At 45.3% G+C, this 15,720-nt stretch overlaps 1 protein-coding gene across 1 annotated transcript; it reads left to right on the top strand.

Annotated features, from left to right (window-relative positions):
* The first annotated feature begins 11,993 nt into the window (after nucleotides 1-11,993).
* Nucleotides 11,994-15,623, top strand: nedd8l (NEDD8 ubiquitin like modifier, like). Its single transcript, XM_046359326.1, is given in 5 exon segments — nucleotides 11,994-12,156; nucleotides 12,495-12,542; nucleotides 12,693-12,775; nucleotides 15,359-15,431; nucleotides 15,433-15,623. Coding segments are annotated over 5 exon segments (267 nt in total). The 5' UTR covers nucleotides 11,994-12,138; the 3' UTR covers nucleotides 15,478-15,623.
* The last annotated feature ends 97 nt before the right edge of the window (nucleotides 15,624-15,720 follow it).

The following is a 15,720-nucleotide window of genomic DNA, read 5'->3' as shown; positions in this document are numbered from 1 at the left end:
GTTCGTGATAGTTTGATTCGGTGGGCCCATACGCTACCCTATTGGGGTCAACCTGGTATTGACAGGACAGTGCGGAGTCTTAGGGGGAGGTACTGGTGGTCCACTTTGGCCAAGGACGTGAGGTTTTATGTCTCCTCATGGTCGGTGTGCGCTCAGAGCAAGGCTCCTCGACACCTGCCTAGTGGGAAGTTACAGCCCCTCAACCGTTCCACAATGGCCGTGGTCGAATTTGTCGGTGGATTCTCTCACCGATCTTCCCCCATCTCAGGGAAACACCACGATCCTGGTCGTTGTGCATCGGTTTTCTAAGTCCTGCCGTCTCATCCCGTTGCCCGGTCTCCCTACGGCCCTACAGACTGCGGAGGCCCTGTTTACCCATGTCTTCCGGCACTATGGGGTGCCTGAGGACATCGTTTCTGATCGGGGTCCCCAGTTCACGTCCAGAGTTTGGAGGGCGTTTATGGAGCGTCTCGGGGTCTCGATCAGCCTGACCTCTGGTTTTCACCCCGAGAGTAATGGGCAGGTGGACAGAGTAAACCAGGATGTGGGTAAGTTTCTGCGGTCGTATTGCCAGGACCGGCCTGGTGAATGGGCAAGGTACGTCCCATGTGCGAATGTGGCTCAGAATTCCCTCCGCCACTCCTCCACTAACACGTCACCTTTCCAGTGCGTGTTGGGCTACCAGCCAGTCCTGGCCCCATGGCATCAGAGCCAGGCCGAAGTTCCTGCTGTGGAGGAGTGGGTGCAGCGCTCGAAGGAGACCTGGAGAGCTGTCCAGGAATCACTTAAACAAGCTTGTGGATGGCAGAAGAGGTGCGCTTGACCGTCACCGCAGTGAGGCCCCCCCTTCCAGCGGGCCCCCCTCCGCCTGCCCTGCCGGAAGCTGGGGCCGTAGTGTGTTGGGCCAATTCTCAAATCAAATCAAATGGATTTATATAGCCCCTTTTTTACATCAGCTGATATCTCAAAGTGCTGTACAGAAACCCAGCCTAAAACCCCAAACAGCAAGCAATGCAGGTGTAGAAGCACGGTGGCTCGGAAATACTCTCTAGAAAGGCCAAAACCTAGGAAGAAACCAAGACAGGAACCAGGCTATGGAGGGGTCGCCAGTCCTCTTCTGGCTGTGTCGGGTGGAGATTATAACAGAACATGGCCAAGATGTTCAAATGTTCATAAATGACCAGCATGGTCAAATAATAATAATCACAATAGTTGTTGAGGATGCAGCAAGTCAGCACCTCAGGAGTAAATGTCAGTTGGCTTTTCATAGCCGATCATTCAGAGTATCTCTACCGCTCCTGCTGTCTCTAAAGAGTTGAAAACAGCAGGTCTGGGACAGGTAGCACGTCCGGTGAACAGGTCAGGGTTCCATAGCCGCAGGCAGAACAGCTGAAGCTGGAGCAGCAGCATGGCCAGGTGGATTGGGGACAGCAAGGAGTCATCATGCCAGGTAGTCCTGAGGCATAGTCCTAGGGCTCAAGTCCTCCGAGAGAGAGAAAGAAAGAAGGAGAGAAAGAGATAATTAGAATTAGAGAATTCACACAGGACACCGGATAAGACAGGAGACATACTCCAGATATAACACACTGACCCTAGCCCCCCGACACAGTGACTCAACCCACTCAAGTGACGCACCCCTCCTAGGGATGGCATGAAAGAGCACCAGTAAGCCAGTGACTCAGCCCCTGTAATAGGGTTAGAGGCAGAGAATCCTAGTGGAGAGAGGGGAACCGGCCAGGCAGAAACAGCAAGGGCGGTTTGTTGCTCCAGACCCTTTCTGTTCACATTCACACTCCTGGGCCTGACTACGCTCAATCATATGACCCACTGAAGAGATGAGTCTTCAGTAAAGACAAAGGTTGAGACCGAGTCTGCGTCTCTCACATGGGTAGGCAGACCATTCCATAAAAATTGGGCTTTATAGGACAAAGCCCTGCCTCCAGCTGTTTGCTTAGAAATTCTAGGGACAATTAGGAAGCCTGCGTCTTGTGACCATAGCGTACGTGTAGGTATGTACTGCAGGACCAAATCAGAAAGATAAGTAGGAGCAAGCCCATGTAATGCTTTGTAGGTTAGCAGTAAAACCTTGAAATCAGCCCTTGCCTTAACAGGAAGCCAGTGTAGGGAGGCTAGCACTGGAGTAATATGATCAAATGTTTTGGTTCTAGTCCGGGTAGCCGGAGAGTAAAGCATTGCAGTAGTCTAACCTAGAAGTAACAAAAGCATGGATACATTTTTCTGCATCGTTTTTGGACAGAAAGTTTCAGATTTTTGCAATGTTACGTAGATGGAAAAAAGCTGTCCTTGAAAAAGTCTTGATATGTTTGTCAAAAGAGAGATTAGGGTCTTGAGGAGGATAAACGAGGTGTGTTATAGGTTACGGCTTCCTTCTTACTACCGTATTAACCACTCGTTTCATGTGTCTCTCCTCAGGCCAGTGGTTGCTGGTCCCCTGCAGGAAGGTGAGGTGCCGGAGATCCCTCCACCCCCTCGAGGGGTCCCCGACGTACACTGTACGTTCCATTCTGGACTCTAGACGCCGGGTGAGGGGCCTACAGTACCTCATGGACTGGGAGGGGTACGGTCCGGAGGAGAGGTGCTGGGAACTGGTGGAGGACATCTTGGATCCATCACTACTGAGGGAGTTCCACCGCCTCCATCCGAATCGCCCTTCGCGCGTTTGGGGGGGGGGGGTACTGTCACAACTCCCACCGAAGGTGGCTCCCCTGCCTGTTCGGGTGGCGCTCGGCGGTCGTCGTCGCCGGTCTACTAGCTGCCACTGATCTCCTTTTCCTTTTCTGTTTGTTATGTCTTATTGGTTGCACCTGTTTCGTGTTTGAGTTTTTGATTCAGGACTATTTAAGCCTGTTAGGCCCGCCTGCTTTTGTGTGGGCTTGTTTTCTTTTAGTCGTGGTTTGTTGCGTGTTGTGTTCCCTGTCTGTTTCTGCCCAGTTTTGGGTTGGACATTTTTGATTATTTGCCTGTTATTTTGGGACTTAATATTGGAGGCCAAAATCAAGTCCGGTTTCCCCATTATCCTCTGCTCTCTGTGCTTGACTCCGCACCCACCACTCCTGGCTGTGTGACAGTTGGATTACTTCACGGAGCCAAACATTTATTTAATTTAATAATGTAGCATTTAAGTCAGGAATTGAGAAAGTGTATCGCCAAGTAAAAGTTGGTCAAATTCTTGTGCTATGCTTTACACCCCTCAAACTAAACGCTTGACCTCGAAGCCAGTTCCACTAAGTTTTTTTATTGTTTAGAGACCTGGGACACCAGGTGGGTGCATTTAATTATCAGGTAGAACAAAAAACGAGCAGGTTTCAGACCTCAAATGGTAAGAGTTGAATAGCCATGCTTTACACTACCAAAGTAACGGCTATCAGCCAGCTGGAAGAGTAGTAATGGTCTCACTAGCCCAGGGTTTCCCAACAGGCGGCCCGCAGTTGATTTTATGTTGCCCCCCCAAGTTCTGTGCAAAAGAAAGATTTTTTAAATTATTTTTTATTATTGTTGGACATAAAATACATAAAAGTCTGTAAAAACACCTGAAAATCAGCTCCAAATGATTTTAATTTTGGAAATCTGTTACAAAGTATTCTCACACATAATAGAGAAATATACAGTATGTGAGTGTATACAAATGTAAGCAAGGTTTGGAATGATTCTGTTTTAGTTAAATATTTTATCTGTATGTGCTTCTTGCTGTCAATTTGCAGTTTGCAAATTATTTGTAATTATGTCACTGCAGTACAACTGCAGTTAGAGTGCAGTATGACTGCAATATGTTGCAAATACAATCTACTCAAGAAAAATTGTCTTGAGGCTGAATCTAGTTAATGATCCCTGCACTAGACGATCCAGAAGGCGAAGTCAGTACAGTTGCATCAAAGCTAGGACTGAGAGACTGAAAAACAGCTTCTATCTCAAGGCCATCAGACTGTTAAATAGCCATCACTAGCACATTAGAGGGTGCTGCCTATATACACAGACTTGAAATCATTGGCCACTTTAATAAATGGAACACTAGTCACTTTAATAATGTCACTTTAATAATGTTCACACATCTTGCATTACTCATCTCATATGCATATACTGTATTGTTTTTACACCGTGCTTTTACACCTGCATTGTTTGCTGTTTGGGGTTTTAGGCTGGGTTTCTGTACAGCACTTTGAGATATCAGCTGACGTACGAAGGGCTATATAAATAAATTTGATTTGATTTGATTTGATTTTCCATTCTACTGTATTTTAGTCTATGCCGCTCTGACATTGCTCATCCATATATTTATATTCTTAATTCATCATTCTTTTACTTAGATTTGTGTGTATTGGGTATATGTTGTGAAATTGTTAGATATTACTTGTTAGATATGACTGTACTGTCGGACGGAGCTAGAAATATAAGCCTTTCGCGACACCCATAATAACATCTGCTAAACACGTGTATGTGACCAATACAATTTGATTTGAGTTAATTCATCAATTAACATCTTATCATGCTTAGGGTCATGTATAAAAATGCTGGGCAGGCCATTATTTTGACTCCCATGGCTATGCTCCCCATAGGATGAAGATGCCCCCATTCACAGGGCACGCGTGGTCACTGAATAGCATGAAGCATGCCAAGCTTGTAGCGTCATACCCAAGAAGACTCGAATATGCAATCACTGCCAAAGGTGCAACAAAGTACTGAGTAAAGGGTCTGAATATATGTGATATTATATATATATATTATATATATAATATATATTATATATATATATATACATATATACATATATATACACATATATATATATATACACATATATATATATACATATATATATATATATATATATACACACACACACACTGCTCAAAAAATAAAAGGAACACTTAAACAACACAATGTAAATCCAAGTTAATCACACTTCTGTGAAATCAAACTGTCCACTTAGGAAGCAACACTGATTGACAATAAATGTCACATACTGTTGTGCAAATGGAATAGACAACAGTTGGAAATTATAGGCAATTAGCAAGACAACCCCAATAAAGGAGTGGTTCTGCAGGTGGTGACAACAGACCACTTCTCAGTTCCTATGCTTCCTGGCTGATGTTTTGGTCACTTTTGAATGCTGGCGATGCTTTCACTCTAATGGTAGCATGAGAAGGAGTCTACAACCCACACAAGTGGCTCAGGTAGTGCAGCTCATCCAGGATGGCACATCAATGCGAGCTGTGGCAAGAAGGTTTGCTGTGTCTGTCAGCGTAGTGTCCAGAGCATGGAGGTGCTACCAGGAGACAGGCCAGTACATCAGGAGATGTGGAGGAGGCCATAGGAGGGCAACAACCCAGCAGCAGGACCGCTACCACCGCCTTTGTGCAAGGAGGAGCAGGAGGAGCACTGCCAGAGCCCTGCAAAATGACCTCCAGCAGGCCACAAATGTGCATGTGTCTGCTCAAACGGTCAGAAACAGACTCCATGAGGGTGGTATGAGGACCCGACGTCCACAGGTGGGGGTTGTGCATAAGACCAACTCCGTGCAGGACGTTTGGCATTTGCCAGAGAACACCAAGATTGGAAAATTAGCCACTGGCGCCCTGTGCTCTTCACAGATTAAAGCAGGTTCACACTGAGCACATGTGACAGACGTGACAGAGTCTGGAGATGCCGTGGAGAACGTTCTGCTACCTGCAACATCCTCCAGCATGACCGGTTTGGCGGTGGGTCAGTCATGGTGTGGGGTGGCATTTCTTTGGCCGCACAGCCCTCCATGTGCTCGCCAGAGGTAGCCTGACTGCCATTAGGTACCGAAATGAGATCCTCAGACCCCTTGTGAGACCATATGCTGGTGCGATTGGCCCTGGATTCCTCCTAATGCAAGACAATGCTAGACCTCATGTGGCTGGAGTGTGTCAGCAGTTCCTGCAAGAGGAAGGCATTGATGCTATGGACTGGCCGCCCGTTCCCCAGACCTGAATCCAAATGAGCACATCTGGGACATCATGTCTCGCTCCATCCACTAATGCCACGTTGCACCACAGACTGTCCAGGAGTTGGCGGATGCTTTAGTCCAGGTCTGGGAGGAGATCTCTCAGGAGACCATCCGCCACCTCATCACGAGCATGCCCAGGCGTTGTAGGGAGGTCATACAGGCACGTGGAGGCCACACACACTACTGAGCCTCATTTTGACTCGTTTTAAGGACATTACATCAAAGTTGGATAGTAGTGGGGTTTTCCACTTTAATTCTGAGTGTGACTCCAAATCCAGACCTCCATGGGTTGATAAATTTGATTTCCATTGATCATTTTTGTGTGGTTTGTTGACAGCACATTCAACTATGTAAAGAAAAAAGTATTTACATTTACATTACATTTAAGTCATTTAGCAGACGCTCTTATCCAGAGCGACTTACAAATTGGTGCATTCACCTTATGACATCCAGTGGAACAGTCACTTTACAATAGTGCATCTAAATCTTAAAGGGGGGGGGTGAGAGGGATTACTTATCCTATCCTAGGTATTCCTTAAAGAGGTGGGGTTTCAGGTGTCTCCGGAAGGTGGTGATTGACTCCGCTGTCCTGGCGTCGTGAGGGAGTTTGTTCCACCATTGGGGGGCCAGAGCAGCGAACAGTTTTGACTGGGCTGAGCGGGAGCTGTACTTCCTCAGTGGTAAGGAGGCGAGCAGGCCAGAGGTGGATGAACGCAGTGCCCTTGTTTGGGTGTAGGGCCTGATCAGAGCCTGGAGGTACTGAGGTGCCGTTCCCCTCACAGCTCCGTAGGCAAGCACCATGGTCTTGTAGCGGATTGCTAGCTGCATCATGGTTAGAATCTCACAGTCAAAGACAGTTGGGATTTAATAAAAGAGGTTGAGGAAAGGGTTAAATATTACATACATTTACATTTAAGTCATTTAGCAGACGCTCTTATCCAGAGCGACTTACAAATTGGTGCATTCACCTTATGACATCCAGTGGAACAGCCACTTTACAATAGTGCATCTAAATATTTTAAGGGGGGTGAGAAGGATTACTTTATCCTATCCTAGGTATTCCTTAAAGAGGTGGGGTTTCAGGTGTCTCCGGAAGGTGGTGATTGACTCCGCTGTCCTGGCGTCGTGAGGGAGTTTGTTCCACCATTGGGGAGCCAGAGCAGTGAACAGTTTTGACTGGGCTGAGCGGGAACTGTACTTCCTCAGTGGTAGGGAAGCGAGCAGGCCAGAGGTGGATGAACGCAGTGCCCTTATTTGGGTGTAGGGCCTGATCAGAGCCTGGAGGTACTGAGGTGCCGTTCCCCTCACAGCTCCGTAGGCAAGCACCATGGTCTTGTAGCGGATGTGAGCTTCAACTGGAAGCCAGTGGAGAGAGCGGAGGAGCGGGGTGACGTGAGAGAACTTGGGAAGGTTGAACACTAGACGGGCTGCGGCGTTCTGGATGAGTTGTAGGGGTTTAATGGCACAGGCAGGGAGCCCAGCCAACAGCGAGTTGCAGTAATCCAGACGGGAGATGACAAGTGCCTGGATTAGGACCTGCGCCGCTTCCTGTGTGAGGCAGGGTCGTACTCTGCGGATGTTGTAGAGCATGAACCTACAGGAACGGGCCACCGCCTTGATGTTAGTTGAGAACGACAGGGTGTTGTCCAGGATCACGCCATGGTTCTTAGCGCTCTGGGAGGAGGACACAATGGAGTTGTCAACCGTGATGGCGAGATCATGGAACGGGCAGTCCTTCCCGGGAGGAAGAGCAGCTCCGTCTTGCCGAAGTTCAGCTTGAGGTGGTGATCCGTCATCCACACTGATATGTCTGCCAGACATGCAGAGATGCGATTTGCCACCTGGTCATCAGAAGGGGGAAAGGAGAAGATTAATTGTGTGTCGTCTGCATAGCAATGATAGGAGAGACCATGTGAGGTTATGACAGAGCCAAGTGACTTGGTGTATAGCGAGAATAGGAGAGGGCCTAGAACAGAGCCCTGGGGGACACCAGTGGTGAGAGCGCGTGGTGAGGAGACAGATTCTCGCCACGCCACCTGGTAGGAGCGACCTGTCAGGTAGGACGCAATCCAAGCGTGGGCCGCGCCGGAGATGCCCAACTCGGAGAGGGTGGAGAGGAGGATCTGATGGTTCACAGTATCGAAGGCAGCCGATAGATCTAGAAGGATGAGAGCAGAGGAGAGAGAGTTAGCTTTAGCGGTGCGGAGCGCCTCCGTGATACAGAGAAGAGCAGTCTCAGTTGAATGACTAGTCTTGAAACCTGACTGATTTGGATCAAGAAGGTCATTCTGAGAGAGATAGCGGGAGAGCTGACCAAGGACGGCACGTTCAAGAGTTTTGGAGAGAAAAGAAAGAAGGGATACTGGTCTGTAGTTGTTGACATCGGAGGGATCGAGTGTAGGTTTTTTCAGAAGGGGTGCAACTCTCGCTCTCTTGAAGACGGAAGGGACGTAGCCAGCGGTCAGGGATAAGTTGATGAGCGAGGTGAGGTAAGGGAGAAGGTCTCCGGAAATGGTCTGGAGAAGAGAGGAGGGGATAGGGTCGAGCGGGCAGGTTGTTGGGCGGCCGGCCGTCACAAGACGCGAGATTTCATCTGGAGAGAGAGGGGAGAAAGAGGTCAGAGCACAGGGTAGGGCAGTGTGAGCAGAACCAGCGGTGTCGTTTGACTTAGCAAACGAGGATCGGATGTCGTCGACCTTCTTTTCAAAATGGTTGACGAAGTCATCTGCAGAGAGGGAGGAGGGGGAGGGGGAGGAGGATTCAGGAGGGAGGAGAAGGTGGCAAAGAGCTTCCTAGGGTTAGAGGCAGATGCTTGGAATTTAGAGTGGTAGAAAGTGGCTTTAGCAGCAGAGACAGAGGAGGAAAATGTAGAGAGGAGGGAGTGAAAGGATGCCAGGTCCGCAGGGCGGCGAGTTTTTCTCCATTTCCGCTCGGCTGCCCGGAGCCCTGTTCTGTGAGCTCGGAATGAGTCGTCAAACCACGGAGCGGGAGGGGAGGACCGAGCCGGCCTGGAAGATAGGGGACATAGAGAGTCAAAGGATGCAGAAAGGGAGGAGAGGAGGGTTGAGGAGGCAGAATCAGGAGATAGGTTGGAGAAGGTTTGAGCAGAGGGAAGAGATGATAGGATGGAAGAGGAGAGAGTAGCGGGGGAGAGAGAGCGAAGGTTGGGACGGCGCGATACCATCCAAGTAGGGGCAGTGTGGGAAGTGTTGGATGAGAGCGAGAGGGAAAAGGATACAAGGTAGTGGTCGGAGACTTGGAGGGGAGTTGCAATGAGGTTAGTGGAAGAACAGCATCTAGTAAAGATGAGGTCGAGCGTATTGCCTGCCTTGTGAGTAGGGGGGGAAGGTGAGAGGGTGAGGTCAAAAGAGGAGAGGAGTGGAAAGAAGGAGGCAGAGAGGAATGAGTCAAAGGTAGACGTGGGGAGGTTAAAGTCTTATTTCATAAGAATATTTCATTCATTCAGATCTAGGATGTGTGTTACATTTGCAAAAAAAAAAGAAGTTATCTTTCTTTGTCATTATGACATATTGTGCGTAGATTGATGAGGAAAACATTTTTACATTTACTCCATTTTAGAATAAGGCTGTAAAGTAACAAAATGTTTAAAAGGTCAAGGGGTCTGAATACTTTCCGAATGCACTGTATGTGAAAACGACAAATTTCTACATTTTGAAGAAATAAATACAAAGTTAAAAAGTTCTAACCAATGAAGTCATCAAAGGTCTAGAAACTTGTTACAGGTTTTGAAAATCACTGTTTTTTATTTTAATCCAACCAAGTGATGTTACAAAGAAGCATTGTTTTAGGACCATACCTTTTTTAACCATAGATCATAGAAATGTCTCTGCCTGGCCGATTCCCCTCTCTCCACTGGGATTCTCAGCCTCTAACCCTATCACGGGGGTGAGTCACTGGCTTATTGGTTCTCTTCCATGCCGTCCCTAGGAGGGGTGCGTCACTTGAGTGGGTTGAGTCACTGACGTGATCTTCCTGTCTGGGTTGGCACCTCCCTTGGGTTGTGCCGTAGCAGAGATCTTTGTGGGCTATACTCGGCCTCGTCTCAGGACGGTAAGTTGGTGGTTGAAGATATCCCTCTAGTGGAGTGGTGTGGGGGCTGTGCTTTGGCAAAGTGGGTGGGGTTATATTCTGCCTGTTGGGCCTGTCCGGGGGTATCGTCGGATGGGGCCACAGTGTCTCCCGACCCCTCCTGTCTCAGCCTCCAGTATTTATGCTGCAGTAGTTTATGTGTCGGGGGGCTAGGGTCAGTCTGTTATATCTGGAGTATTTCTCATGTCTTATCCGGTGTCATGTGTGTATTTAAGTATGCTCTCTCTAATCTCTTTCTCTCTCTCTCTCTCTCTCTCCCTTTCTTTCTTTCTTTCTTTCTTTCTCTCGGAGGACCTGAACCCTAGGACCATGCCTCAGGACTACCTGGCCTGATGACTCCTTGCTGTCCCCAGTCCACCTGGCTGTGGTGTTGCTCCAGTTTCAACTGTTCTGCCTGCGGCTATGGAACCCTGACATGTTCACCAGACTTGCTATCTGTCCCAGACCTGCTGTTTTCAACTCTCTAGAGACAGCAGGAGCGGTAGAGATACTCTTAATGATCGTCTATGCAAAGCCAACTGACATTTACTCCTGAGGTGCTGATCTATTGCACCCTTGACAACCACTGTGATTATTATTATTTGACCGTTTTGGTCATCTATGAACATTTGAACATCTTGGCCATGTTATGTTATAATCTCCACCCGGCACAGCTAGAAGAGGACTGGCCACACCTCATAGCCTGGTTCCTCTCTAGATTTCTTCCTAGGTTCTGGCCTTTCTAAGGAGTTTTACCTAGCCACCGTACTTCTACACCTGCATTGCTTGCTGTTTGGGGTTTTAGGCTGGGTTTCTGTACAGCACTTTGAGATATCAGCTGATGTAAGAAGGGCTTTATAAATACATTTGATTTGATTTCATAGAAATGCAATGTTTTTACGTGTGTAGACGCTGGTTTGGTGTGGAAGATGATGAATATGAGGTTGAAAAGTGGTGGAATTGCCCTTTAAAACTGCAATAATTACTCTACACCCTTTGGCAAAAAGTGTAGAACTGCATGAAAACATTTTTTAAAACGGCAAATATTTCTCTCCACCCTATGGCAAAATTAGGAGAATTGCATGAAATGTGTTATAGAATTTCTAAATGTTCTCTCCGCCGTATGGCAAACTGTGTAGAACTGCAGAAATGTGCTTTAAAACTGAAAACGTTTCTCCCTGCCCCATGTCAAAATGAGTAGAATTGCTTGAAATTTGTTATAAAACTGCAAAATTATCTCTCCGCCCCATGGCAAAATTAGTAGAATTGCAAATTCCCTTTAAAACGTAAATATTTCAATTACAAAAAATGTTTCCCTGCTTGGTGGAGGGGGGCCTCTGTCCTCGGTTGCAACACTCACTACCGAGTTCCAAACTGCCTCTGGAAGTAACGTCAGCACAAGAAAGGTTAGTCGGGAGCTCCATGAAACGGGTTTCCAAGGTCGAGCAGCCACACACAAGCCTAAGATCACCATGCGCAATGCCAGTGGTGTAAAGTTCACCGCAATTGGACTCTGGAGCAGTGGAAACGGGTTCTCTGGAGTGATGAATCACGCTTCACCATCCAACGGACAAATCTGGATTTTTCTGGATGCCAGGAGAACGCTATCTGCCCGAATGCATAGTGCCAACTGTAAGGTTTGGTGGAGGAGGAATAATGTTCTGGGTCTGTTTTTCATGGTTTGGGCTAGGCCCCTTAGTTCCAGTGAAGGGAAATCTTAACGCTACAGCATACAGCATTCTAGACAATTCTGTACTTCCAACTTTGTGGCAATAGTTTGGGGAAGGCCCTTTCCTGTAACAACAATGCCCCCATGCACAACGTTTTTTAAAGTTAACTTTATAACAGTCACATACAGTATTTTCCCATAAAGTAATTATTTGCATAGCGGAACCTATGTCTCACAAAATACGGTAGATGGACAACGGACAAAACAGTGACTTACACAGGAAGTAAAGTTTAATCAGAAGGTTTGCTCACTTTGACAACAATACCACAACACTATACTTGTGGATTAGATATTTAATCTTAAATTGATTGATAACGTATTTAAAGTCAAAATGCTGATCAAGGTTAAGGTAAGACCAGCCATTTAATTTGTGGCCATGCCCTCTAGTTTACAGACTGTATGGTCGTATTTCACCATCGTCGAGCTAACGTTAGTTGGATTGTAATATTAGACGTAATTTACATGTTATTTATACATATATTTGAGAAATGTATTGATCTGAACAGCGCTAGTTATATATTTGAGAAATGTATTGATCTGAACAGCGCTAGTTATATAGTGGACATTACAGGTTTTGAACCGTCATCCCCGTATAGCTACAATGTTGTAACAACAGCCATGCTAGCTAACTAGCTAGCTACCTAACATAACGTTAGTTAGCTAGTTAACGTACTTTTTCTGTTTCAGACTCTCACTGGCAAAGAAATAGAGATCGACATTGAGCCCACAGACAAGGTATGAAACATCATTACTCTGAAGGGTGATTTTAATCTAATGCATTTTATTTCTATGTGTAATATAAGGATCAAGTTGCTCATGTCAGTAATACATTGGAGAGTCATGTTCAGTAGTGATGTGCTTATATCCTCTCTTGTACGTATGAAGGTGGAGAGAATTAAAGAAAGGGTGGAGGAGAAGGAGGGGATTCCACCTCAACAACAAAGACTAATTTACAGTGGAAAACAGATGTAAGTGATAAACCCTTCCATCACAATCTTGTCATGAAACATCTGCTCCCTTTAACACCAGAAGCGCCTGGCCTTTCTGCCTATAAGTAGAGCAGTTGTTCCCAAACTTTTGATTGTTCCCGTACCCCTTCAAACATCCCCTCTAGCACCAGGGTCAGCGCACTCTCAAATTTTTATTTTTTTTGCCATCACTGTAAGCCTGCCACACACACACTATATGATACATTTATTAAACATAAGAATGAGTGTAAGTTTTTGTCACAACCTGGCTCGTGGGAAGTGACAAAGAGCTCATGGCACAAATAATAATATAATAATAATTTAGCTCTTTATTTAACCATCTTACATATAAAACCTTTTGTTCATTGAAAATTGTTAATAACTCACCACAGGTTAATGAGAAGCGTGTGCTTGAAAGGATGCACATAACTCTGCAATGTTGGGTTGTATTGGAGAGTCTTAGTCTTAAATCATTTTCCACACACAGTCTGTGCCTCTATTTAGTGTTCATGCTAGTGAGGGCTGAGAATCCACTCTCACATAGATACGTGGTTGCAAAGGGCATCGGTGTCTGAACAAGGTGATTTGCCAAGGCAGGATACTCTGAGCGCAGCCCAATCTAGAAATCTGGGAGTGGCTTCTAATTATATTCAATTTCCACAGAACCGCTTGCAATTTCGACGAGGCTCTCTTGTTCAGATGTCAGTAAGTGGACTGGAGGCAGGGCATGAAATGGATAACGAATCCAGTTGTTTGTGTCATCCGTTTTGGGAAATTACCTGTGTAATTGGGCACCCAACTCACTCAGGTGCTTCGCTATATCGCATTTGCACACACACAAATCATAAAATGATGGAAAGACCTGTGTGTTGTCCTTTTTGATGCAGACAGAGAAGAGCTCCAACTTCTTAATCAAAGCCTCAATATCCATGTGTAAATATAACATCAATAGTTATTTGTTAGTCATGGATATGTTTTAAATTATTCTACGACGTCCTCGTGAAAAACGTAGGCCTAAAGACAATTTGACACTTCCAGCCAATGAACCATCAGCATTATAACAGTCTAATAAATACATTTATTATATGCAATCTGAACAATAATCATTTGGTTGTGTTTATAAAGGTCTTAGCTAACATTAGAATACTAAACAATTATTTCAAAGAGCATAATAGCATTTTCATTAGTTTGTCGAAACTAAAAACACTAGTTCAAGTCCATCACAAATAAGTCCTTTTATAATTTAGTTTTGGCAGGTCTACAGAAACATTGTGGAAATAAGAAAATGTATTTAAACTTAAACAGAATACCATATTTTAAGTTTATTATGTTACTAATCTTGTCTTAGTAGCCAGAGAAATGCTGCCTCCGAGTGGGCATGTGCTGAGTGCATGGACAGCAGATATTCTTTTAAAAAGTGAAATTTGGAAATAGAGCTGCACCTCTTGAATTTGGAGTTATTTGACAAACGTAAGCGTCATAGAAACTGCACAATATGATCTTTCTGATACTATATAGAAATCAAATTGTTTTACCTGCATGTGATGATTTGATGAAGTAATGCTTCTTTCCTTGCATCTGTCAATTACAAAATGTGCCCGTCTCTTCATGTGCAATTTGACAACTGATAATATTGTCACTCAGACTGTCAATTTAATCTTGTCCATAGGCTGTGTGAAATTAGTTTAGGTGTAGTTTCGATGGGCCGGCTGCGTAGGCGGACTGGCATCGTTTCTTTCCCCTCGCTCATCATCTTGGATAGAGTCAAGGATGTGTTTTGCATTATTCTAAAGGCCTAATGCAACACATAGCATGTTTTAGTTGCCCTTACAATAAATATGATTTAATAATAGTTATAGTAAATAAAACAGTCCCGTATCAACCAGCAAACAGGAAGCACACGGTCATATTATTAACATGAGAGCCAACGCTGATTAAATAGGCATAACACAAACTCATCATTACACTGTTCTAAATTAAATTAACTTGTTCACCCTCCTTATCATTTAGTTAGGCCTATTTTAAATTTGATTGTGAAGGACTGCAATTATCACCCATTCATTCAGGCTGGCATCATTTGAGTCCCTTGGCTCAACAACTTGGATATTCAAGGATATGTTTGGCATTATTCTAAAGGACCTACTGCAACACGTAGCATGTTTTCCGTTCTAGTAAATAAATCAGTACTTTAACAGCTTCTTTTTTACAGTAAAACGTGAAAGAATGATATACCCGCAAGGAGCACGGTCAATTTAAATTGTTGTGAAGTGCACAATTATTTTCCATTCATTGTTAATTTAGTCAGGAGAGTGACACGCATCAGCACCTGGCTGGGTACCAACGTCTTACTGAGCATTGTCTTGGCAGGTTAAGTTGGGAATACGTGTGAAAAGAAATATGTTTGTGATAAAAAGACAAGAGTAATGGAAAATGTCAGGGAAGGAGCAGGACATAGCTAGGGAGGGCTGATTTATTTGATTTACAATATCAAACACTGTTGGTTTAGGGTGGTTCTAGTGTTAATCAAGTGGCAGCATTACATCTGGGATGTTATCTGCTCTGACTTAATCCCATCTCTCTCAGGAACGATGAGAAGACAGCTGCGGACTACAAGATCCAGGGAGGCTCAGTGCTGCATCTGGTCCTGGCACTAAGAGGGGGGGCTAGTCTACCACTGTTCCAGCATACACCTCATCTCCTAGTGGGCAGAGTTTGTCATCGTCACACCATGTTGCAACACAGAGCAGCAATGTAGACAGCTGTAATTCCTCTGTTTTTGTAACCAATGTTGGAATTTAAGCAAGTGGGACACTGAGTTTTTTTGCTTGTGAATAAAAGGTGAAATGTACTGTTTTCCTTTCGAAGTACATGCATGGCTGCTATTGCACGAGTGTGTCATTTAGCAGTGCCTTTGTGTAAAAACAACTTTCCATATAGGCAGTTAT

Source organism: Oncorhynchus gorbuscha, linkage group LG08 (assembly GCF_021184085.1).
Source record: "Oncorhynchus gorbuscha isolate QuinsamMale2020 ecotype Even-year linkage group LG08, OgorEven_v1.0, whole genome shotgun sequence".
NCBI classification, from domain to species: domain Eukaryota; kingdom Metazoa; phylum Chordata; class Actinopteri; order Salmoniformes; family Salmonidae; genus Oncorhynchus; species Oncorhynchus gorbuscha.
Note: the sequence above shows the minus strand (reverse complement) of the source record. Positions and strands in the feature narration are given on the sequence as shown.